A 26309-nucleotide genomic window follows, 5' to 3' on the forward strand; every position below is an offset into this window, starting at 1 on the left:
TGTGCTGATCAGCTGACCCCTGTAGAGGAAGATCTTTTCCATCATGGGCCTGAATTTAAACTGGCAACTCCAAAGGTAGAGGTGGGAGCAATTAGCATTTTTTTAAAAAATGCTAAAAATTCTTCAGCATTTCAGTGTAAATTAATTTTAATAAATAGTTTTGTATGTAATTTTGACTGATGCACACATTTTTGCAAACATCTCCAAATATAAGGCATTTTTGTATGTTATTTTCATTAGTTTTAATGCATATTTTTGCCTAAGATATGCATTTTTGTAAATTATTTGACATTTAGAGAACTGTATCACAAAATTTAGAGAATTGTGAATTTCAAAGGATATCTATGTTTCAGTTCTCACACTGTTTCAGAAAGTTCAGCTTCGAGAGATTCACCTTTAAAGTGAAGTGAATTAAATTTCTCCCCCATCCCTAGCCTAAACCCACTGGAGGGTTGGGGATCTGAGGTTTTGGATGATTTAGTTACATTTGCATTTTAATCAACTATTTTACATTTGATTTTTAAAATCAACTATTTGCTACCTGAACTTTTGAGATGAGGGATTGATGTTGCACTTAAATATATATGAATGTTTGCACTTAAATATATATGAATGTTTGCTATGACATTGCGTTCCCAAGGTATCAGTTGCAGGCTAACCGTGGCTTTGAGCACGGAGGCAGAATTAAATCCAGAATTTCTTTTGTTCAGGAATCTGTATGAAAACACATCCTGCACAGAAGCTCCTCATTGTTGGCTTGACAGTTCCATTCAGCTTGTCCCCTTTTGTCAATGGGCATGCTGCTGTCATCCCATTCACTTGCTACATGGATCTCTGATTCTGCATGACTGCTTGGAGCTATTCAGTTCTCATTGTGTAAATATACTGTAGAGCATTGACTGTGACCTCATGGCTATATGAGTGGTCCTTTTGCAGGTCCATCTGAAAGGAAATGAGGAATTAAAGGCTCATCCTAAACCTAGTGGTAACTTTGTCAGGGATTTCACTGGGGGGAAACAGGAACAAATATCTGATGGAATTCAGAACTATATCTTTCAGGCTATGTAGAGATGTACAAGGGATGCAGGTGGCGCTGTGGGTAAAACCTCAGCGCCTAGGACTTGTCGATCGCATGGTTGGCGGTTCGAATCCCCGCGGCGGGGTGAGCTCCCGTCTTTCGGTCCCAGCTCCTGCCCACCTAGCAGTTCGAAAGCACCCTTAAGTGCAAGTAGATAAATAGGTACCACTTTATAGCGGGAAGGTAAATGGCGTTTCCGTGTGCTGCTCTGGTGCCGGTTCACCAGAGCAGCTTCGTCACGCTGGCCACGTGACCCGGAGGTGTCTGCAGACAGCGCTGGCTCCCGGCCTCTAGAGTGAGATGAGCGCACAACCCTAGAGTCTGTCAAGACTGGCCCGTACAGGCAGGGATACCTTTACCTTTACCTTATAGATGTACCTAATTGCGTTGGTGGGATTGAGAAGGATGCACACTGTTAGTGGTTCATACCAATATCCTTCTTCCTAGGATCAGGTTCCCCTGTTGGAAAAGGGCTTCAACTTTGCCCATTGACTTTGTGGGGGCATAGAGGGAAATGTGGGTGGAGCCAGAAGCAAAAGCAAGTAGAGCAACAGATAGGAACACAGAAGCTTATACTGAGTCACACCATTGGTCTCTTTAGCCAAGTATTGTCAACCTTGGCTGGCAGTGGCGCTCCACAGTTTCAGACAGGGGCCCCTCCCAGACCTGTCTGGAGATGTTGGGGATTTTCTGCATGCAAGGCAGATGCACTACCAGTGAACTTAATCTCTTCCTTTGCACATACCAGACATGCAAAAGTCAGAGGCTTCTATGCCCATCCACCATGCAAACAGTTTAAGGACATATTCCTACCAAGCAAAAGCACTCAAGGAGAGTACAGAACAGGGTTGGTGAGGGGTATGACCTGGGAAGAGAGAAAGAGAGAGGCAGGGGAGGGGCCTGGGGGAGAGTCCTAGGAGCCAGACAAAGAGGGCATGCTATAATTTCTCCTGAGGTTCCCGGTTTCTGCTGTATTGGAATTAACTCCTTAAGAGAATGCTGGTGTGATGCTCTCTTGTAGAAGCCCTATAGAAATTAAATAGGAGCAGTGCAAGAGGACACTTCCTACAACTGATTGATTGTGCCCAGAGAAAATAAGTAGATAAAGCTGGGTAATAAGCACACATTTTTGCGTCTTACTTTCTTCTTCTATTTATCATTAAGTAATACAGATCATTTGTCATTCCCTTTAGGAGTTGTTTCTTCTTCTTCTTCTTCTTCTTCTTCTTCTTCTTCTTCTTCTTCTTCTTCTTCTTCTTCTTCCTATTATAACCTTCCTTTTTCAGCTTGGCATATGAATGCTGATATCCGGACAGGAAGGATTTATGAAATGCCTTCCAAAAAAAGTATCTTGGAAAGACTGCAATTCTTTCATTTGGCAATAACTGCTAGAAATTTCTTCCATTGTCATTTGTCCAAGCGTGTGCCTTTTCAGCTGTATAATGTAGGAAATTGGCAGCAATGGCCTTCAGATGCCTAGAGGCAGATGATCCTTAGAAGTGTTGCCTAATGATCCTATTAGCAGTCAGATAGTAATTATAGATGGGAGGGAACGTTTCAAACAATTATCGGATTTTTTGTCAAATAAATCATTTAAAGTTTGATGGAACTTCCTTCCCTACAAAATGAAGGATGCCACAGCTTAGCTCAAGTTTAATTACAAAAGCCAGAGGCTTTAAAGCTGGAAATCTGGAGGAAACTAGACCTGACAGTTAAACTTCCACAACTTGAACATAAAGTCACATAAAAAGATACAACCGGTGCTTGATTCAAACACCACTCTTGCTTTTTAAATCAGATCCCATTTCCCTGTTTTGCATATATGGGCTGGTTGTGTGTTTAAAGATATGGGATTGGATCTAAAGGCTCCCTTTCTCTGACATATGGAGTCTTCTCCCCTCATAGAAGGAGACTTTCCATCAGATAGAGTCATTCCATCAGATGAAGACTCCTGCTTCCATTGACCCTTTGGAACCAACCTGTTCTACTTTTGGTTTCATACCTAGTTTGGCCCTTTGTGAAATGATGATTGACACATCTACAATCAAAGGTTTACTGGCCCTTTATCATTTTGGTCGTCCTCCTCTGCACACATTCCAACTTATCAGCCAACCAACCAACCAAACCAATTGCATTCTGTATCAGTTGTCATTTCCAAGTGCTTACCCATGTGGAGCACTCATGAAGTAGTCTAATAATTTGCATTGCCACACCATTGCCATATCATTTGTCCTTACACATTGTGAAGGCCTCTGCTTTTGTTTTTGTTTTATCTTGGAACTTTCTAGTTTTGGCATGATTCATGATGGAGAAGGGAATCCTTGCAGAAAAGCCGAAGGTAACATTATGTCTCCCACCCTCACGGGAAACAATGGAGTGTTTTCGTGGTCAGTATGCAGCCGGCAGTATCTCAACAAATTTCTCAGGTAGGCTTCAGCTTGGAAGGGCATCTTTTTGATTTCTGATACTGAGGAAGATAGCCTTGAAAAGTAAAACCCTACTGGAGCATAGTGAATCAAGTGATTAACATCACATTGAGCAGGATACTGGGGTCACACATACTAGCTGAATGTCCCAGTTGGTCCTATTCCTTACTGACATGGGCATAGCCCGGGGGGGGGGGGCAGGGAGCAGCTGTCCCCCAATCAATAAAACAATAAAAATCAATACAAATCTGAGGTTCTGTTCCCCCAGCAAAAGCCTGCCCCCCTAAGAAAAGCCTGCAGCCTAACAAAAATCCTGGCTACATGCCAGTGGTAGGTGGGGCCAGTTTTGTACAGTTAGCTGTTCAGCCAAGCAAGCAAAAGGCATTAAATTATTAAATTAAATTAAATTAAATTAACACAGACACTTATTTAGACAGGAATAATGAAATGTTTAAAAGTAAGTGGGACTTGCAAGTCTGTTGGAGTACATTATGATATATACTGCCCCCCCATATGTGAAAGTATTTGTTAAAACTCAACAATATATTGCTGTACTCATGATGCAATATACTGCCCTCCCTACACAGTATCCTCTCTCTCTCTTCTTCTTTTAATTTCTGTATCCCCCCCTTTTCTTATAATTTTAAAACTTCAATCAAAATTATATGGAAAAATAAAGTAATATTTAAATGCATATTCTTAGAGACTTAAATAAAATATAATAAAACCAGACTAATACAGAAACAGACCAGAATAGAATTATGGGTGAAAACATGTGGATGTGATTTGAGCTAGAAATAATTAAGTCCCTTGAGCTCCTTATCTAAGTCTCCCATTTCAATTATTGTGTTGTTTTTAATTGGATTGCTTTATTGTATTTTATAAATTACAAATATTTCTATTTTAATGTTTTAGTGGGACTGTCATTTTGTGAATTTTAATGATGGATCTCCATATTTTAATGTTTCGTTTTTTTATTCTTGTAAACCGCTTAGACCACCACATGTGATAAAAAAAACAACCCTAAGTAAATGTATTCTTAACAGATGCTTTCCTTCCTTTCCTTCAGTACTGCTCAAGCAGCTTGCCTGATAGATGAACCCAAACAAGCTGGACAATACAAATACCCCGATAAACTCCCAGGACAGATCTATGATGCTGACACCCAGTGCAAATGGCAATTTGGAGCAAAAGCAAAACTCTGCAATCTGAGTTTTGTAAAGGTACGAGATTCGCATCTTCCAGACAGACGTTAGAACTTGCACTGAGGAATAGCAATGAATTATAAATGGGAAGATTATGAATGAGTGGAGGGGTTCCAATGAGCTCCAGGGTCTGCACTGTTTCTAAATCTTAAATAATTTGGCAAAGCCATTGCCTGCTTTGAAGGTGTTGGCTTGGATGGAAGTCAAGGTGGTCCAGCATAGCTGCAGGGCGAGATTGTGCTTACAGGATGCAGAATCTAATTGCAATGAACGGGGGGTGGGGGTGGGATAGAGGAGCAGGGGATGCCCAAGCTTCACTGTGCTTTTAAGAATATTTTAGTGTGATTTCTTGCCTAAGATGGAACTAGGCCAATCAGTTTTTTAAGCAGTGCATAGTTGTAGCACAAAAAGGGATGTTACAGATATGCTTGCAAACTGCATAGCGTAATCCAGGTCTAAAATGGCATTACCTGTAGTAGTAATGCTACTATTGCTACTAGAAGTGATAATAATTACATTTGTAAAGCACTTTCAAGTCTAGGAAGCTCTTCCCATGAAATAGCTAGATGACAAAAGAAACTACTTTTCCATGCAGTGCATAAACTATGGTATTCACTCCTGCAAGAGGTAGTCACCTACTAGGATGGTTTTAAAAGAGGATTAGACAAATTTGTGGGAGATAAGGCTATTGGGGCTCCTAGCCACAATGGTTATGTTCAAGCTCCATTGTTGTAGGCACTATGCTTCTGAATACAGTGGTACCTTGGAACCGTTCTCAACCTGAGGCACCACTTTAGCTAATGGAGCATCCCACTGCCGCAACACCACTGGTGCACATTTTCTGTTCTCATCCTGGGGCAAAGTTCTCAACCCGAGGTATTACGTCTGGGTTAGCAGAGTTTGTAACTCAAAGTGTTTGTAACCTGAAGCATTTGTAACCTGAGGTACCACTGTATCAGTTTCTGGCAGAGCTTGGTCGAGCTCAGCTCCTGCTTTTGGGCTTCCCATATGCATGGTCAGCTGCTGTGAGAACAGGATGCTGGACTAGATGGGCCATTGGCCTGATCCAGCAAAGCTCTTACGTTCTAATTCTTGCAAGAACCGTATATCAGAGATTGGGGACTGGGGGTGTGTGAGAGAGGGGCTTTGTATCAAGGCTACCTAGTGATTTCATGGCAGAGATGGAATTTGAATCAGGAAATTCCTGATTCACAACTCAGTTTTTTAGCCATTATGCTACTCCCATGCTTTGGTTTGAGTTCTCATCTAATTGATAAAGCAATCAATAAGATGCAAAAGCCTTTAATTAAGCACAACTTCATTAAATTGATTAATCTTATACATATTATGCATTAATATTATACATGAGCATGAGTTTGACCAAACTGCGGGAGGCAGTGGAAGAGAGGAGTGCCTGGCGTGCTCTGGTCCATGGGGTCACAAAGAGCCGGACACGACTAAGCGACTAAACAACAACAACAACATTCATATGCTTGGGTTTAGGGGGGGAAAGAGTTAAAAATTAGTTATGAGCAGAGTGGAACAGTTGCAGCCTCTTATTGCACCAGGATTCCAACATCTCTTTAGTTCCAGTTTAATTTGCTGTAAATCCACATTTAGTTTTACCTTGAAAGAATTTCAAAAATATACCTCTGGATTCTGATCTTAAAACCCATTCCACTATTTCAAGTTACTGTTTGGAAAAACGTGCTTGAAACAAGCAACATCTGGTGTAATTCTTGTTGAGGCAGATTCTAGAGCCAAGAGGCCATGGCAGTCATCAAATACAGCTTGTGACACCTGTAAGCAAAGTTTATACGTATATAAGATAGCATCATGACAATTCACAAGTTAATTATTGGCAGTAACATGATATTGGTGGTTTTCCTATGCTAACACTGGTTGCTAGAGATTTAAAACTTTGGTCTCAATTGATTCCTAAATGAATAGAATCAAATCAAATCTAACAGCTGACACAGGCACTGAGAGGTGACCAGGAGGAGGTGGGAAAAGGAAGGCAATAAGAGCATACTAGGCAAAGTCAAAGACTGATATGAAAGAGTAAATGCATCTATGAAAGGAGAGGAAGAGAACACAGGATGCCAGGGGGTGGGGAGAGGCATACAGTTTCATGCTTTTAGACAGAGTGGAGGAAATGGAGTGATAAAAGAGAGCTAGAGAAGAGGAGCATGCAGTATTTGAGGCAAGCCACAACAAGACGTAGGGGACAGAGTTTTGGCAGCTATAATGGGGAGGAAGGGGTGGATCTTGTTAATTTCAAGGAGGGAGAAGCAGAAGCCTTTGCTGCAGCTTGAATTGTTAAGAGGCAGGGTGGGCAAAGGACAAGGTATGGAATCCAAAATAGCCATGAGGGGATTTGTTTAGGAAACCAGTTGGATAGTAATGTTGATGAAAGAACAATAATAATATGAGTCAAGCATGCATTTGGATCAGACTGGTGCGCAAGTTGGGGAAAGCTTTTCAGGAGAGCATAAGAATAGCCTGTTGGATCAGACCAATGGCCTATCCAGTCCAGCATTCTGTTCTCATAGTGGTCAACAAGATGTGTATAGGAAGCACAAAAACAAGACCTAAGCAGGAGAGCACAACTGGAGCTTTCCAGACTAGAGCTTTCCAAATGAAGGGCTCCTTGGTCACATTCTTATACCCCAGTAGCAGAGTGGGTGCTCTTTCCTCAAGGTCTTCTGCCCCCAAATCATACCTTGATGGCATTATTGTAGAGGAGGAAAAGTTGGGAAAGTAAGTTAGTGTGCAATACGCGTTGGTTCATATATCCCTAGTGACAGCAGCAGCATGGGAAGACTTGAAGTTGACTAAATGAGTTATCACAGATCTAAGACTACAGAAATAACCTGTGACAATTACAATGCATTGCAAAGCAGACAGTTCAAAGAAAATGGACACAAATGATGATGTGTTGGTGGGGGGGGTAAGAGTCATCTGCTTGTATGTGTGAATATTCTAGATTTCTCAAAGATTTGATTTTGTTGATTTTATTGGGTTTCTTGGTTATCTGTTGTTAACACTGAATGGAGAAAAATGAAATGAAACTGTAATAATGACAGTACACAAGCACCTATATAAATTTCAGGCCTCTTATTCACATCAGAATAGACAAGTTGGATTTTTCCAGTCAGGAAAGACTGGGATTAATGGGAGTGTCTTCTTCTTCTTATAAATTTCAGGATATATGTAAATCACTGTGGTGCCATAAAGTAGGCCATCGATGTGAGACAAAGTTTATGCCAGCCGCAGAAGGAACACCCTGTGGGATAGGCATGGTAAGTTACTAAGGCTGCAAAAGTGGGGGAAGGGCCAAAGCTCAGTGGTAGAGAACCTGCTTTGCATCCAGAAGGTCCCACCCAAGAATTTCCAAGCAGAGCCAGAGGAGATCCTTCTCTGAAACCCTGGAGATCCGATGCCAGTCAATATAGACAGTACTGAGGCTGACCAACCAATTTAGCACGAGGCAGCTTCCTATGTTCTGAAAAGGCATATGCACATAAAATCCGCTGTGTATTGTCCTCAACAGTGTTATAAACATCCCAGATGAGATCTAGGAATGGCACACACATTCTGCATCTAGGCACATTGAATTGTATGTGTGTGCCCACCCTAATGTATTATTATACCCAGTGATGGCTGGTACCCATTGCCAGGGCAGAAAGCTGGGAGCCCAAATGGTAGGTGGAGCCAGAGCCAATGAGAGGCAGAGTCAACTAATTCTAGCTTCATTCCTATCCTCCCCCTTGCTGAGTTCTACAACAGGCAACACTGAGATTAAGAAGGAGGAAGTTGACAGCCAGAACCACCTCCTGGACTGGTTGTAAGAAAGGAAGCAGGTGAGTTCCGGCTGAGGACAGACTGAGGCTGATGGAGCAATTATTTTAAATTTCTATATTGCCCTTCATCTGAGGATAACAGGCCAGTTTATCTGAGGATCACAGGCATTCTCCCAAAGCAGGGGTTGGCAAGGTTTACCAGCCATGGGCTGGATCACTCCCACGGAGATGGTCCCTGGGCCGGACTGGCACAGCATGACACCGGAAATCACATCTGTGCATGCCTGCGGCGCTGAAAATTGCTTCTGTGCATGCCCAAACCCCGAAAATTGCACCTGCGCAAGTTTCGGCATCTGGACATGTTCAGACGCAATTTCCGGTGCAGCCCGGTGAGTCCCGGCGCCACGTGGGCGGCTCGATTCAGGGGTGGCTCGTGGGCTGGTAAAATGGTCTTCGTGGGCCGCATCTGGCCCATGGGCAACATGTTGCCGGCCCCTGTCCCAAAGGAACCAACCTCCATTGGTTATAGCTCACCTGGGACTGTTTTGACCTTAAAGGTAGGACAGGGACAATGGTTGGGAAGGGATAGGAGGTGCATTCACTCAGATCTCTGCCACTAATTCCAGTTTCCCCATTTTCTTGCCACCTACTCTTTGCGTTAGCTTCCTTTCCACTCTAGTGGTTCATAACTGATTATAACTGGTTCTTTTTTCAGCCTTACCCAGCCATCCTGGTAGATACTGACAAAGCATTGGTTTTCTACATTATCTCCTACAGTGGTGTCGAAGAGGTCAATGTGTACAATATGGAGACCATGGTCCCAAGCCTGTTAATGGCCAGTGGTCTATGTGGTCTGAGTGGTCCAGTTGCTCTCGGACCTGTGGGGGTGGAGTCACGTACCAAGAGAGACACTGCAATAATCCAAAGTAAGACATTGATATGAAAAGGTATTATTTTTAATCATTATTTGTATCCTATCAAGATAGGTGGCAAAGTAAATATTTGTGTTAAGTTTACACACCCACACCCACACACCCCTTTATAATGTTTATGGGATGGATTCAACCAAATTTGAATGTTTTGAATGTTCAAATGTTTAAAGAGCATAGGGTAAGGAAGAGTAGGGTCTCACCAATCATGGGAGGGTCCAGAACACCTGAAATTGATTTATATGAAGCCCAGACTGTTTGTCTCTCTAGTTCAGTATTCCCATACTGACTGGCAGTGGCTCTCCACAGTTTCAGAGAGAGGTCCTTCCCTACCTGGAGACATTATTAGATTTACCACTGAGCTATGACCTTCCCCAAAGGTATTAAGTTGAAAACATAGAATCCCCCATCAGACCTTTCCAGTAAACATGGGAAATTGGGGGTGAAGGGGGTGGTGCACATTTATAACACCTGACATCTGGAGGACCACAGATTCCTTCACATCAATTCCTTAGCAAAAGAATAATGTCAAGTGATTCATTTTTTTTAAATGACACAGCCTCATAAGATAATTCTGAAGAAGGAATCTCTTAACTGTGGAGTCTCAACTAAATTGAGTGTGACATATTTCATTCAGAGCTGAATGCTGTTTCTCATGCTGCGTCAGCTATGTATGGAGAGGATTGCAGTAGATTACATTTCATTTATGGATTATGAGGGTTCTGGTATGAGCACCTGCTCCAGTGTCTGATGTTGGTTGATCCCTCTTTCTAGTGATAATTCACCTAAAGCTGAAAGAAGTAGATCTTAAACCCTATCAGGATTATGGCATGTCCAGACAACTCTAATTTTGGCTAGTTAGTTATTTGTTTGCATGTTACACATATTCAGCTTTCTGTTCAAATTAGGCTTGCAGCCAGGCAATATAGAGGATTATATAAAGCTAAGATCTGCTTAGCTTTAGCTCTAGGATTGTAGGGCAGTTCTCACAACATACCCCCTACAATGTGCAAGTGGGGCCAAGAGAGAAGGAAGATCACCCCTGCTGTCCCACTGTTGATCTCTGTATATTGTAAGCTTGTTCAGGCATTACACTTACACAGGTACAAGCTGTAGGTACAAGCTGTGAAAGAGTGTACTCACATTGATTTGTACAGCTACACATGAACATAATGCACTCATTGAATGTTACATGTGAATAGCAGTACGAGTATATAGCTCAACTATTTGTGTACACAAGTACACAGATTACACAGTCATTAAATGCAATGTGTGAACATACCTTAGCACAGGCTTCCTCAACCTCGGCCCTCCGGATGTTTTGAGACTACAGTTCCCATCATCCTTGACCACTAGTCCTGCTAGCTAGGGATCATGGGAGTTGCAGGCCAAAAACATCTGGAGGGCTGAGGTTGAGGAAGCCTGCGTTAGCACATGCCAAATGTTCAGAACACTGCATTCTGCAAGATCACTGATCAAACATTTTGCGGGATCTCTGAGCATACAGAGACAATCAAAACATGGTGTCTGGGGGACAGGGACACTGGATTCAATCTGGTTTCCTCCCTCCACATGTAGATCAGACATATATATGTTATATGACCAGTGGACCCCTCCCATGGAATTATTGTGAAAAGCCAAATTCATGGTGGAAATATTTGTTGAGGACATGAAACTTCAGTATTATATTGAATGGTTGGATCTCAACCTCCTAATCATAAAATGAGTACATACGAAATGCATCAAGCTTCTGAAGTAAAATGCCATTGAGAGATAGAATCATTACTCCATTGAGTTTTGGTGGTGGCAGAAAATTAATATTGTCATATACTTGGTAGGAACCTTTTAATCTTTTTTGTGCCATAATGATTCATTAGCATTCGTGGATGGCTCACCTCTGTTACTTATGTTTAGGTGCCAGGCAAAAATATTCCTATTCTCTCAGGCCTTTGGCTAATTAAAGAATCTATGGGCTTTTAAACTGTAAGCAGAGGAAGGGGGTATTGTTTTTGTTTGTTACTATGTTATGTCTTTTTGTGTTTCTATATTGTAAACTGCTCTATGATCCTCGGATGAAGGGTGGTATGAAAAGGTCCAAATAAATAAATAAATCTCATTTTTCTGTTTTGTCCAATTAGTACATGTTATGGAGTTCATTGCATATACAGACAATCCTAGTTCCATTGATTCCTACCACATGGTGACCACATGGCTCCTATTGTGGGGCTGTTGTCTGAGCCTACCATTTCTCATAACCTTTTGTGTTTAAAGTTATGATTCTAGCTTTTTTCCCCTGGCATAATCAGCAATTTTATCATTAGAATGTACAATATAAATGGAATGTGTTGAGCTTGTAAGAAAATTGGCCCTGGTATTCTGAACATCTCATGGCATTAGCTACGACCTTACAGCACCAAACACCTTTGGAGGTCATCCACAGTACAACAGAACTATGCAGATTTGCTAAAATCATTATGTTTGTACAAGCTGCTGTAGTGTAAATTCGTGGATCTGTTTCCCATACATCACAACATTTTACAATCGAGATAGTTTTCTCTGAGAAAGAAATAGATTACATAATTTAATAGCTTGGCTGTAAAGAATATGAAGAGAGCCCAGGAGACAAACGTTCATAGTAACTCATATATGTAGGATTGAGTCTTACCTGCTGCATAATAGTGTATTGTTCACAAAAATATTAGAATGCAATTTTAGATGTGCTTGTACTTTTTTAAAAAAAAAAATCTACCAAAGCAACAAAATAGCTTCAACATATGTACTTTTTATTTGCTGCATGCTGTAGCTTGATGAGTGATCAGGAGGGCTGCAAATGAAATTGGAGTGTACAACTAAAAACAGTAATTAGTCTAATACTGGAGGGATGGTGCAAGCATGGAATTTCATAAACCTTTGACTCTATACAGAAAATATAGAGCTTTAATAGCCCAGGCATGACCATGCTTACTTTGAAGAGGTGTGACTTTAATAGACCATAAGAATGTAAGCAGGGGCCTAGCGGGTGAAACTGAAGGCCCATCTAGTCTAGCATCTTGTTTCACACAGAATCCAGCCAAAAGCTTCTAGCAAGTTCTCAAGCAATGCAACACAGGGAAGCAATAGGCTCCCCCCAATGTCTCTCTCCCTCCTCACGCCATCAACTGGTATTCAAAGATTTACTGATTGTGAACCTGGAGGAAGCTCCATTCACCTCTTGGAGCTAAGAGGCACTGACAGATCTATGCCCCTCTTTAGTTGTTAAAGTCCTATTTGAAGCCATCCTAAGTATAGGATGGCTTCAATTGGGACTTTAACAAATACACAGAATTTAACAAAATCTACACAGAATTTAGTCCCATTTAATTCAGTTGTGCTTGCTCCCAGCTAAATGTACATAGGACTGCAGCCTAAGCTCCTATCTTGTTTATTAATTCAACTTACATTATTTCTAACATTTATATCCCGCCTTTCCAACGAGAAGATCAAAGTGGCACACATGGTTCCCCCCTCTCCCCATTTTGTCTTCACAACAACACTGTGATATAGTTAGACATGTCAACCATGACTGGTCCAAGTTCACCCAATCAGCTGCATGGCTTAGTAGGGGTCCCTGGTTACTAGTCCAATAGTGTAACCATAGGAGCCAACTCCTAAGGGCCGAGATCCCTTCACACCCACCCACCCAATAAAATATTTGAGGGGGCCACCAAAAGTTGATAGGCATGTGCTGTATCTTGTGTTCGGTTATGTGAGGTGGGGTTTACCTGCCCCCTCCACCATATTTTATTCAAGTTAGCACCCTTGACTCTAACCATTATGCCACACTGATAATTACAAACTCCAAAAAATAAATGTTTCTGACTTCAGCATGTGAGCAAGTTGTAGTAAAAGTAAGACAGTCTGGTGGCATCTTAAAGGTTTGCAGATTTATTGCACCATAAAGTTTTAATAGATTTATTGCAGCATAAAGATTACTAGGACCTATTTGAATCTGATCAAGTGGGCACTGGACCATGAATATGCAGTATATACCATGATCAATTTGCTAGACGAAGATGCTTACTATTGCACAGTCTCAGATTCATAAAGAGGCTGTTTGGGGGGTGGGATCGGGGGAGGGGGTTGCAAGAATTTAGGCCAGAACCAAGAACTTCACATTTAATAAAAAATTAGATCCAATGTTAATCAATTGCCAGTGGTTGCAAGAGGATATTCTGAATTAGAATTCTAGCTTTCAAGGCACACAAACCATGGAAACATGTTCCAGCTTGTTTTGTAACAATACAAGAATTATAATGCTGAGTCTGAGCAGAGGATATATATATATATATATATATATATATATATATATATATATATATATATCTCACACACCTGGATTTCTGTCCTACATATGTTAACAATTTCCCCAATGATGGATTCAACTGAATAGGATATTAAGAGATATGTATTTCTAATACGTCAAAATAGGGCCTCTGTTCTGTTGTATGTAACTGACTTAACATTCAGTGGTAACTATCTATACAGGGATTTGAGCACCACTGTTGAGTAAATATGGTGGGTTAATTTGGAAACATTTCTCCCTGTCATGTACCAGGGCAATTTAATATAATGTAAGGGGTCCTGTATCAGGTCAACCAAGATTAGCCCAGGGCTGACTACATGACATGTGTGTATTTAGAATACATGCTTGGGTGGTTGATGACATTTGAAGACAAAAAACAAAAACAAAACTGGAACAAAATTCATCTTGCTTGCTCAATGAATGCATTGTGTAATCAGACCTGTGGGAGAACCTTCTTTAGGTCAGTTGAGGAAAAGTTGCATGATGTGTAGAAGTTCACTGACCAGTGGAGCCAAATTATTTCTGGCCAATTACAGCTGCATAATAACCTGTCATTTTATATTATTTTAAAATGTCTTGGTTTTCCAGCTATGCCTTGTAGTCATGTGTGTGTGTTGCAGCTATGCCTTGTAGTCATGTTGCAGTAATTGCAGTGTTGCAGTAATATTCAGAAGTATGGGTGTTACAGCTGAAGAGAGAAAGCATAAATCACCCCTCCCTACAGCTGTAATGTGTTTGAGATGCACTCGAGACACAGCTACATGCTACATATGCTGGTCTCCCCACACACTTGTCCCTGGCTCCCCCAGTAAGCTAAGGTGTCCAACAAGCCAGGAGGCTAGCATAGTGACTCTGCCCTACCAGCAAACAAATTCTGGTTGAATCCATAGATAAAAGAAATAGGAGGGAGTTCATACCCCTCTACCATTGCTCCTCTTCCCAAAGCTATTTAAGTGTAAAATAATAAATAAATGTTCAGTGATTGACTGGATTAGGAAACTTACTATGTTCACATGCTGACATCCATTGAAGGGATAAAAGGAAGTACCTTTTCATTGAGTGCATAGTTAAACTATGGAACCCATAGGAGGCAGTGATGGCCAGCAACCTTGATGGCTTTAAAAGAGGATTAGACAAATTCATGGAGGAGAGGGCTATTGATGACTAATAGGCTATTCATGGCTACTAGGCATGGTGGCTATGCTCTGCCTCCACAATTGGAGGTAGGATTGCTTCTGAATACCAGTTGATTGCTTCTGAATACCAGTTGCTGGGAGCCATAAGTGGGATGAGAATGCTTTTGGCCACTTTGAGAACAGGATCCTGGACTAGATGGGCCATTGGTCTGATCCAGCAGACTTCTCTTACGTTCTTACATCCTGGACCTGGAAGATAAGTTGATCCAAAACAAGAGAGTGTTTCCTGATTTTATTTAGGATGCAATGACCTATCAGGTAACAAATCATTTTGTTGAACATATATTGGTTCTTACCGGATGGCATGTTCTAGCCTCATTGTTTTGATTAATGAAGCAAAACACAGGATCTGAAACAAAGCTTCTTGGATTAGAATTTTTATTTTGATGTTGAAGTAGATATACAGTGGTACCTTGGTTTACAACCATAATCCGTTCTGGAGGTCCATTTATAAACCAGAACAGGTTGTAACCCAAAGCGCGCTTTCGCCAATGGGGCCTCCAAAAAAAATATTGTTCGTAATCCAAAAAAATGGGTTGTAATCCAGAAAAAGGTTGCAAACTGGGACATGCACTTCTGGGTTTGACTTATTTGTAATCCAAAACATATGCAAACCAAGACTTATGCAAACCAAGGTACCACTGTAATGATATGCATGTAAAAGTTGATCATCTGCTCTGTGTTTGGTCTTGCAAAAATGTTTTTCTTTCTCCATAGGCCTCAGTACGGTGGCAAATTCTGTCAGGGCTCAAGTCGCATTTATCAACTTTGCAATGTTCAACCATGCATGTCTAGTAGCCCTGACTTCCGTGCCCAACAGTGTGCTGAATATAACAGCAAACCTTTCCGTGGATGGTACTATAAGTGGAAGCCCTACATGAAAGTGGAAGGTAAGCCAGGAACAGCATGCAACCAGTTTCTGATATATCTTGCATTATTTATTCTAAATTCTAACACCGTGCCTTGCCATCATAACAGACCCTCAAGACACTCTCCCACAAATTACAGAAAATTGACAATAAAATCCTTAATAACAACAGCGGCAGCAGTATATAAGCTGTTGACACAACACAGAGAAATGTTGCTTATGAAAGATCAGGCATCTAAAGCTTTACTTGATCTGACAGTCCATAAAGAGAGATGTAGCTGGAGGAGAATGACTGTAATGTAGGGGCTAAGAGACAGAGAGTAGCAGCTAATGCTAGTCATAATCCAAACAGACCCCTTGAAGTAAGTGGACAACAATAGCTTAAGTTCATTAATTTCCATGAGACAACACTAAGTAGCATTTAGTTAGATACAAACCAAAGCTGCAAATCAGGAAGCCCCTAGTTTGAATCTCACCTCTGCCATGAACCCACCAGGTGGTCCTAGGGAACCACTCCATTTCACCCTCAGTTTTCCCAGCAGGAATATGGGGGATAATAATAATAATAATAATAATAATAATAATAATAATAATAATAATAAATTTATTTATACCCCACCCATTATATTGTGTTGCCCAACAGCAGAGGCAGTGAGCTTCAGGCCTCTATCTGTCTCCCAGGACTCTTCCCAGGCCACACCTCCTCCCTAGTTACACAGCCTCTCCTTTGGCCACATACCTCACTAGCCCAGCTTTGCATCCTTAGGTGTTTTTCCTGGCTGGAAAGTGCCCATGAACTTTGAGGGATATTAAGTGGACTAAGACCTGGGTGATCAGGGTTAAAATCACTACTCAGCCATGAAGTTTACTATGTGACCTCGAACCAGTCATTCTCTCTCAGCCTAACATAACCCTCAGGTTTGTTGTGAGGATAACATGGCAAGAAGAAGAAGAGTTTGGATTTGATATCCTGCTTTATCACTACCCTAAGGAGTCTCAAAGCAGCTCACAATCTCCTTTTCCTTCCTCCCCCTCAACAAACACTCTGTGAGGTAAGTGAGGCTGAGAGACTTCTGCCTGTCCCCAGTGGCGTAGCGTGGGGGGTGCAAGGGGGGCAGGCCGCACCGGGCGCAACATCTGGGGGGCGCGCTCGCTGCCTCCGGAGTCGCCGAAGAGCCTCGGGCACAGGGTGTAGCAGAGCTGCATGTCTCGAGGCGCCCGGCTGAAGGCGCCCGGCAGGCAGCGGCTCTCAGCGCTCACTGCGGAGGACGCGCCAGGCAGCCCCTCCTCACAGCCCCGCCTCCGCCGGTGCTGCTGCAGCTGCTGGGCCGTTGCATTTTCCTCGCCTCTCTGCCCCCCTCCTCCTCCGGGCAAGCGGCGTCATTTGGGCAGCAGCGCCAGCGGCAACTCGCAGGTTAGGGGGAAGGGGGGCGCAAATTACGTGCCTTGCCCCGGGTTAGGGGGCGCAAATTACTTGCGTTGCCCCGGGTGCTGACAACTCACGCTACGCCGCTGCCTGTCCCTGATTTTGAATTGGTGGAGGGATGTGTCTTGGTGTGGCCAGGTGGTCAGGTATATTCCAATTTACTGACCATTCAGAAACAGTATTATTAATTACACAAATGTTCTGGCTACCTCTGTCCATTTTATTCCTTGTGCTGTCATCCATCTCCAGGATGGAATGGCAACGCTGTTTAATAATTCTACTCCATAATTTGCCCTTTTAATGTCTTTTCAGAGGAAGATCGCTGCAAATTATACTGCACTGCAGAAGACTTTGACTTTTTCTTTGCAATGTCCAACCGAGTAAAAGATGGAACCCCTTGCTCCCTGTACAAAGACAATGTGTGCATTGATGGGATTTGTGAAGTAAGGTTAAGCTAAAAGTTCTCTTTGCCACTTTGCTTTTTTACAGCTCAGTGGTAGAGCAAATGTTTTGCATGCACAAGGTCCCACCTTCAATCCCTGGCACCCCCAGTTTTAAAAAAGAGTATGTTGGTAGCAGGCAATGGAAAATCATCTTTGTCTGAAAACTCACTTAGTTTCAGCCAAGTGGCATACAGGACTGTATGAACCAATCGAACTGACGCCTTTTCTGCATATAAATTTAACATGCTATGATACCACTTTAAACACTCATGGTTTTCTCCAAAGAATTTTGGGAGCTGTAGCTTAAAGGTGCTGAAATTTGTTTATAGACCCCTGTTCCTCTTATCTTGTAGTTCATTCTCTTACATGTATTTTTCTTTTTCTTCTTCAGACTCATTTGACCTTTAAGCTGAAAGATCATAATGTTGGGGAAAATAACTGAAATAATTTCATGATGTGTTTTCCCTCCCCCCTTAGCCTTAAGTATATTTTTTACTTCAGCACAGCAGCTTGTAACCTTCTGAATGCTGGGAAAAAACGACTGAGAACAATTTGGATGAACTTGAATTGAACTGTGAACTGAACTGAATGTGAATTGAACTTGTTCATTCTGTTAAGCAACAAATGTAAACTAGAATTAATTCCTTTTTGGACATGTTGCATTAGAACTAGAACTTGTTCCTTTTAAAAATGAACTTTGCAAGCTTGGGGAGGGGGGGAATAGCCTAACAGCCTAACGTACCTGTAATGAATATGGGTTGCTCGTGCGTAAGTTACCGCCACTCCTGGCTAAGTTGGCTTGTTAAACCTTTCCTGTCTGGACAGCTCTTCACTTCGTGGCTGTCTCAGTCGCTAGCAGAATCCGTCAGTGGGCGTTTCTTAAAGCTTTTCCAGCATAAAAGTTGTTTGATGCCAAGTCTCCTCCTACTCTCCCTGCGTGGAAGATAGATAGATAGATAATACTTTATTCGGCTATAAGCCCACAAGATAAAACAAATCAATAGATAAAAATCAAAAGACTTCCCTGCGTGGAAGTCTTCTGCGCAGGGTGGGCGTGGGTAGCGGAGGACCCGTGCTCTCCCCGCTGGTGTCTGGTGAAGAGTCCTGGAGCCCTCTCGCCGATTCCTCCATCTGCCCCCCCTTATCCCTGGTGTTGCGCTGATTTCCTTCCCCAGCTGAGCTGCCTCTCTCCCTGCTGGGTCCCTCTCCAGCATCACTTGAGAGCCTTCCCTCCGCCTCTGGCGCCGATGTCAGTTCCCTGACAGTACCCTTTTAATGTACTCATGTTTTCTTTGTTGCAGCAAGTTGGCTGTGATCGTCAGCTTGGATCTAAAGCTGTTTTGGATGCATGTGGAGTTTGCAAAGGAGATAATTCAACATGCAAGTTCTTCTCTGGCCATTATTTGACCCAACATAGAACTAATGGTAAGAAACCCATTGAGCTAGGACTTTGTGGTATATCTTCCTTTGCACTGTGATTTCTCATAGTTCAGGATTCCCGATGTGGAAAACTGAGATGAGATAAAAGGTGAGATAAAAGTTAGAAGTGTATGTAGCAGCAAATCTGTACCTTCCACAGAGATAGAGTTGTCCTAAAAATGGACCCTTTCTTGGTTCCACAGGTAAACTCACCCTTCCACCGACAAAAGTAGATCACCCTACCAACCTTTTGCCCAGCCCCAAGAGAGGCAATGGCAATTCTACAAATACATAGAGCACTGAAAATTTACATGGTTGGACCTTAGTCATTTTGGATGATTGACCCCCTCCCCCCCTTTCTTCCCTCAAAACTGGGTCATAAAGTTTTCTCTTCCACTCTTGCTAGGTGGATTGAGGCCTACATCTCAATGGCCTGTGATGTCCAAAGGATATCACTGCTCATTTTTTGATTCAACTAAACAAGTTTATTGTGTTAGCTAAAGGCCATGACAACTGCAATATACTAATAGCATAATAAACACCAATTTTATTAGCGTGGTGGCAACCTTCTCAATTAATGCCCCCTGTGAGATGTGTGCTGGGCATCCATGTGGACAAACACAAACACCTTCAGCCAGCACTACAAGAACCTGCCCAAAGGAAATTTTGCTCTGGTTCTTGCTTGTATTCCCAAAGCCTTGCCTGTCTATGGCCATATTGTAGCCAGAAAATTGTAAGTAGGGTTCTGTATTACCAGAAATTATTACCTGCCTAGAGCAGAACTGATAAGGTCCATGATCTGTGGATAATAGTCTTACCTTTTACAACAGAAAAAAGCCTGTGATATTCTGGTTTGATTAAAAGGAAATGCTTTTACGACTGGAATGAAATCCTACATTACAACTGGAATGAAATCCTACATTTTCTCCAACTTTTAGATTATTACCCCATTGTTACGATTCCAGCAGGAGCCCGCAGCATTGAAATACAGGAAGTGCAGATGTCTAGCAGCTACCTTGCAGTGCGCAACTTGAGCAAAAAATATTACCTAACAAAAGACTGGACAATTGATTGGCCTGGGAAATTCTATTTTGCTGGGACCATGTTCGAGTATCAGCGCTCGTTTAGCCATCCAGAGAGGCTCTCTGCAACTGGGCCAACTAATGAGACACTCATATTTGAGGTAAGCTTTCTTCTCCTTATTCTTTTCTTGATGCAGACAAATTGAGCTTGGTGCAGCATCTGCCCAACAGGATAAATCACACAAAAGAACAGGAAGCCATTTTCCTGTTTAGGATTGTTAGCATAGTCATGCTGGAAGGTTTAAAAGCATGGTTTACAGAGGTATGGGTGTTCTAGAGACTATTGTTCCTGCCGGTCTGGGTGAGGGGTGTTTGCCCTCATTCCTCCATTGCCTAAAGACTTGGGTAACTTCAGATGCTCCAGTGGGGGGGGGACATCATGTGTCAGCCTGAAGGCCACCATTCACTTCTGCAGTTCATATTGATGTTGAAGATGTTCTGATAGCTGTTTGAAAGATTAAAGGTAAAGGTACCCCTGCCCGTACGGGCCAGTAGTGTCCGACTCTAGGGTTGTGCGCCCATCTCACTTAAGAGGCCTGGGGCCAGCGCTGTCCGGAGACACTTCTGAGTCACGTGGCCAGCGTGACGAAGCTGCTCTGGCGAGCCAGCACCAGCGCAGCACATGGAAACGCTGTTTACCTTCCCGCTATAAAGCGGTACCTATTTATCTACTTGCACTTAGGGGTGCTTTCGAACTGCTAGGTGGGCAGGAGCTGGGACTGAAAGATGGGAGCTCACCCCGCCGCAGGGATTCGAAGCGCCGACCATGCGATCGGCAAGCCCTAGGCGCTGAGGTTTTACCCACAGCGCCACCCACGTCCGTTTGAAAGATTACTGAACTATAATTAGTACTTTCAAAACTAAAGGCACAAACCTGTGCATCTTAACTTGGAAGTAAGTTCAACTGTATTCAGTGGTGATGGTGATTACAGCTACTACTACAGCTTCCTCCTCCTCCTCCTCCTCCTCTTCCTCCTCTTGTTACTACTTGCAAAATAAGTATATGGATGTTTAAAGTAGGCAGGACATGGGGAGTCATTTTGCAATGCTTCTTGATGTCAAAAGAATGCATTATGTATAGATTGCTGATTGTGAATTTACAGAAGCCTATAAAAACAGATACAACGAAAACATAGCATCTCACTAGTGGATTCCAAACTTAATCCTGCAAAAATAGGCAGATTCTGACTGGAGGGTGGAAACTAGACCAAAATGGTAGACGTATGATAGGACAATGATCACCTGGTATTGTAAATCAATGCCAGCTTTTAGCACATGGTTTTGGTAATGTAGATGAGTTGCCTTAAGTGGAGACATGCATATATTTTTTAAAAAAAATGTGTAATCCAGTTAAACGTTTAACACTAAAACATTTTGTTAAAATTCCAGCATAGGTAATTTAAGGTCATCTGGTTTCAATTTATAAAACTTGTTTAAAGACTTAGATGGGAGGTGGAATGGCTTTGGGCAAAGAAGACCCCATTCCTGGTTCATCATTGCTTTTACTGTAGCTTAGCCTTAAAACTCAAGACTTTAGAAAAAGACAATGAAGCCATGATCAATCTTAGGTCTGAGCATGGATTCATTTTTGGGTTCAATTTCTGTTTTCCAATTTTCTAATTCTATGTGTGTGAATTATGTATCTAGAGATGAGCAAATCTGTCACTTTCAGTTTCTCTGCTTCTCATTTTCTCCAGTCTTATATTCAGTTCCCCACATTTATCTGTCAGTGTGCCAGGGGTGGGGGTGGGGGCATTGGCCTTATGAAATTCATCAGCATTTTACTGTGATTTTCTCTTAGTATTTAATTTATTATGCAATTTTGCCTAATATACACATTTTTGCAGAAACCCCCCTAATATACTGTATTTGTGTATGCCCTCCTTTACAGGTGTGTGCATTTGTATGCACACTTTACTTAACTAAATGCATTTTTGTACATATTACTTGGCTAGAGAGCTGCATTGCAAAATTCAGAAAATTGCAAATTTTAAAAGATTGCTGTTTTGTTTCACATATTGTTTCAGAAAGTGCAAATTAGGTTGGTTCACCTTTAAATGTGAGCTGAATCAAATTCTTCCCCATCCCACCTTAGGCCTAAACTACTTGCCAAGCAGCATTCTGTGAATCTTCCATCTATATGTTTTGTTTTGTAAACCCAAAGGAACAGGGAGAAGATTGCTCTGAAGTAGGAGAAAGGCAGACTGAGAGTGATTATGTAAAGATGTAAAGACCAAGTATCTTTCCCCTTGTGGGAGCAAAAAGCAGTTTGGGGCGGGCGATTTTGAGTTGGATAATTTTCTTCAGTTCGCATTAAAGTGAACTAACCTAATTTACAGTTTCTGGATTTATATGCAGATTAGAATGCAGATAACAATTGGATTGCAGACATCTCCAACCTTTGTGATACCAATTTTGTTTGAAAATGAATATGAAAATGTATATTTTATGGATGAAATGTGTACTCAAATGGATATTTTAGGCAGAATGCATAGGAAAGCATACAAAGTTACGTATTTTAAGCGTGAAATTCATGCAAAATGTGCACAAAGTGCCTATTGTAGAGAAGAGTGTGTATAAAAATATGTGTAATTTAAATGTGTGTGTGTGTGTTTATTTTTAAAAAGTCTCCAGAAAATGGGATGGAACAGACTTGGGACTGAACATTTGTAAAGTTGATATGGAACAGAAATAGACTGATAGGCCCATCCCTATTTTTGAGCTAAACAATACCAGGAGGGGAAAGAGTTAAGCAGCCTCTCCCAATTTGCTTTGCTTCTACTCAGAGGAAGCTTGCTCCAGGCTGATTTGGATTATAAATAAAATCAAATTCTGAGCAAAGAGTCCCAAGCTTAATGCATAGTTTCAACCTCAGATTTCAAGTCTGATAGCTTGACCTATATCAGTTTCTCCAGGCACTCGAGCAACAATCAGTAATAGCATCAATCTGATAACAAAACCACCTGCTTCCATCTTTTGAAATGGTCAGCCATGTGTAAAAACTTTAAGAAGGTTTCGGTTAAAAAAGAAGAAGATTATGACCTGTCACAATATAAATGGGAATATGACAACCTTCAACAAAACTGTCTCATACTGAATGAGAGAATTACCAAACTGTCATAGAACTGGATAAGTTTATCTCCACTGCAACATGTAAGAGAGGGATGGGACATTAACCAAAGTGGCAATCATTCAGTCAGGGTGGAGAGAGAAAAGAAACAAGGCAAAAGGGAACATACTATCAATGCAGGAAAAGATGTCTACCGGTAATTAAAATCGATAAATCATTTCTTCCCCTCTTTGGTGATGGGAAAATGAAAAAAGGAAGCCAGGTGGAAGGACTTTGCTGATAATTTAGGCTAGCAGTCACTGGGTGAAAGCCAGCTTGGAGTTTGAAAGCCTTGCTTTTATTATTAGCTACTAGATGATAATTTAGCTCTGATTTCCCCTAAAGAGAGTGTGTGTTGGACAAAGCAAAGCCTGGCTTATGAGATACAGATGTAAATTCAATGTAAGGGATAAAAGGGTTCTGCTTAAGTGAAAAAGATTAGATGGGCTCTATCCTTTAAATGGATGCCTTTTGCACATGATGTTTACAAAAGAAGAGGGAGCGAGAAATATATACCATGACAAATATAAGCCAGCTGAAGAAGAAATGAGATCATAGGAGGACCTTTCAAAGGCTACCTTTTCCTGTCAATGCCCTCAGTGGGCTTGTGTGAACTCTCCATTTTTCATGTCACTTTTAAGATTTGCTTTCTAAATGCCTCTAGAAATAGCAAGGCACATAAAACCTCCCTGTCTTCGATTTCAAGATTTTTCTAAGTACACACAAGTCGGAGTTACCCACCCTAAAGTTTCTTTGAGTGGGTTCCACAGTCATTCTGAAAAGTCCCTCTGCAAGAAGTCTGCATTTTCTCCTGTGGACAAGATCCATTTGTAGCACTCTGGTTGCATAATGAACTTCCACTAGTGCAGCCCATCAGGGCTAGTAGCCATTGACAGCCTTATTCTCCTTCTGGAGTTTGTTCTAGGAAGGAGCCAACACACACACACACACACACACACACACACACACACACACACTTTCTGTTGCTCCAGAGTGTAGCTTCTGGATCAGTGTCCAGAAGAGGGTGACCAAGATAGTGAGTTCTCTAGAAACAAAATCCTATGAGAAATGGTTGAAAGAGGTTAAACATAATGATGAACATTCTGCTTGTATGAACTGTTTGACAGTGGAGCAGATTGGCTCAGGAGGTAATTTACTCTACTTCATTAGAGGATGTTAAGTAGAGGCTGGATAGCCACCTATCAGGAGCATTAGACTTCCTGTATTAAATATTAGTGGCTGGTGCTCACTGGTACTGGTTAAAGCAAAAGGCAAGATGGCCAGCAGTAGATGGAGCCAGAGTCAATGGTAGGCAGAAGCAACTAATTCTAGTTTTCTTCCCAGCCTCTTCCATGACTTTTGAGATCCCTCCCAACTTTATGATTCTGCTTTATGAATCTATAACCACAGTGTTACTTTATGCAGACCCAAACAGTTGGTACATGATGCGCATGGTGCTGTGGCCTCTTAGGCTTCCCAATCAAAAGGTTGGCAGTTTGAATCCCTGCAATGGGGTGAGCTCCCATTTCTTTCCCAGCTCCTGCCAACCTAGCAGTTCCAAAGCACGCCAGTGCTAGTAGATAAATAAGTACCGCTGTGGTGGGAAGGTAAATGGCATTTCCATGTGCTCTGGTTTCCGTCACAGTGTTTGTTGCACCAGAAGCAGTTTAATTATGCTGACCACATGACCCAGAATGCTGTCTGTGGACAAACACCAGCTCCCTTGGCCTGAAAGTGAGATGAGTGCCACAACCCCATAGTCGCCTTTGACTAGACTTAACCATCCAGGGGTCCTTTACGTTTACCTTTTACGTGCCATTCTATATTTGCTGGCTGAGCAAATCTTTAAGACATCCATTGAATGTAATTCAAGGTAATTAATTGCAAGTTAGTACTAATTGCCAGATGCATGTTTACAGCCTAAAATCTCCCTAGGAAGTTTGATGACCTAAAGGAAGTGTTGATGTACATTTACAAGGAATTGCTTCAATGATCCACAAATGTACATAGTCATTTACACATCAGTAATAGCCAAGGAAAGGAAGGAAAACCAAGACAGAGAAATAGATGCACAGCTGGTTAAGAATATATATTGTTTTAACTTTGAAATAAAAATTAACAGGAAAGGAAAAGGGCTGTTTGTGCAAGAGAGTTCAATTTGTCCATTGTTTCAAATTTTTTATGCCCTAAGCAAAAGTTTTGCTCTTCCGAATAGTTCTGGCAGATATTAGCCATTGAGCTTGTGTTTTTTTCAACATACAAAGTTGTAAATTTTATAACTCTGCGCCCTGCGGTCAAAGCTGCTGAGTGTTGTGTCTGAAGTCAGGTGGTTGGTGTGTTAAAGGTAGACATTAAACAGTTCTGTGGAAGACCTGGAAATGTTTAAGGAGGTTGTTTGCCAGCTGTAAATTTGGGAGCAAACGCCAATTGGCAGGGAAGTCTCTGGAATGTGTCCAGTTAAGTAGACTGAAGCACTGGAGGTCTTTCCAAATTTGTAGTTTTAATAATATGCTGCTGCTCACTGACTTCAGATATTGGATTCCCATGGAAAAGCTTTCTAAGTGAATGCTTGACACTATTCTAGGAAGAGATAATGTTTTATATTCTACAAGTTCTTGTCACTTTGAAAAATGACAAGCTGAGAATAGCTCTGCCTTGATAATGGAAAATAAATAGTATCCTTAAATAAATATTATATGGTATTGTAAGATTAGACTGTTTACTCTGCAGCTATGCAGTGCTTGATCCACTGTCTATAACAGAAATGGGGATCCTGTGGCCCTCCAGATGTTGTCAGGCTCTCACACCCAACAGCCCCAACAATCATGGCTGTAAGACTGTGGCTTAAGAGCATGCCATAAGTTGAAGTCAGCCCTGATCAAGTGTAGCACTTGCACATTACCAGAGATATTGCAGAGAGCAGTAGGGGACATGTAATATACTTTAATTGCCACCTATTTCTGTAGCCATTGTTATGGCCATG

At 41.8% G+C, this 26309-nt stretch overlaps 1 protein-coding gene across 4 annotated transcripts in view; it reads left to right on the plus strand.

Moving 5' to 3' along the window:
- Positions 1-26309, plus strand: part of ADAMTS18 (ADAM metallopeptidase with thrombospondin type 1 motif 18) — a 105890-nt gene that overhangs the window by 56656 nt on the left and 22925 nt on the right. For 2 of the 4 annotated variants that reach the window (XM_082232276.1, XM_082232279.1), the window contains 8 exons: positions 3367-3504; positions 4574-4727; positions 7916-8011; positions 9290-9438; positions 15697-15869; positions 17586-17716; positions 19018-19141; positions 20074-20318. In XM_082232276.1, coding sequence (XP_082088402.1) covers positions 3367-3504; positions 4574-4727; positions 7916-8011; positions 9290-9438; positions 15697-15869; positions 17586-17716; positions 19018-19141; positions 20074-20318 — 1210 coding nt within the window. The remainder of the gene's footprint in view (positions 1-3366; positions 3505-4573; positions 4728-7915; positions 8012-9289; positions 9439-15696; positions 15870-17585; positions 17717-19017; positions 19142-20073; positions 20319-26309) is intronic. The other 2 variants (XM_082232277.1, XM_082232278.1) reach the window with 2 other exon arrangements.

This window comes from Podarcis vaucheri (genome assembly GCF_965113315.1).
Source record: "Podarcis vaucheri genome assembly, chromosome: 7".
Lineage (NCBI taxonomy): Eukaryota > Metazoa > Chordata > Lepidosauria > Squamata > Lacertidae > Podarcis > Podarcis vaucheri.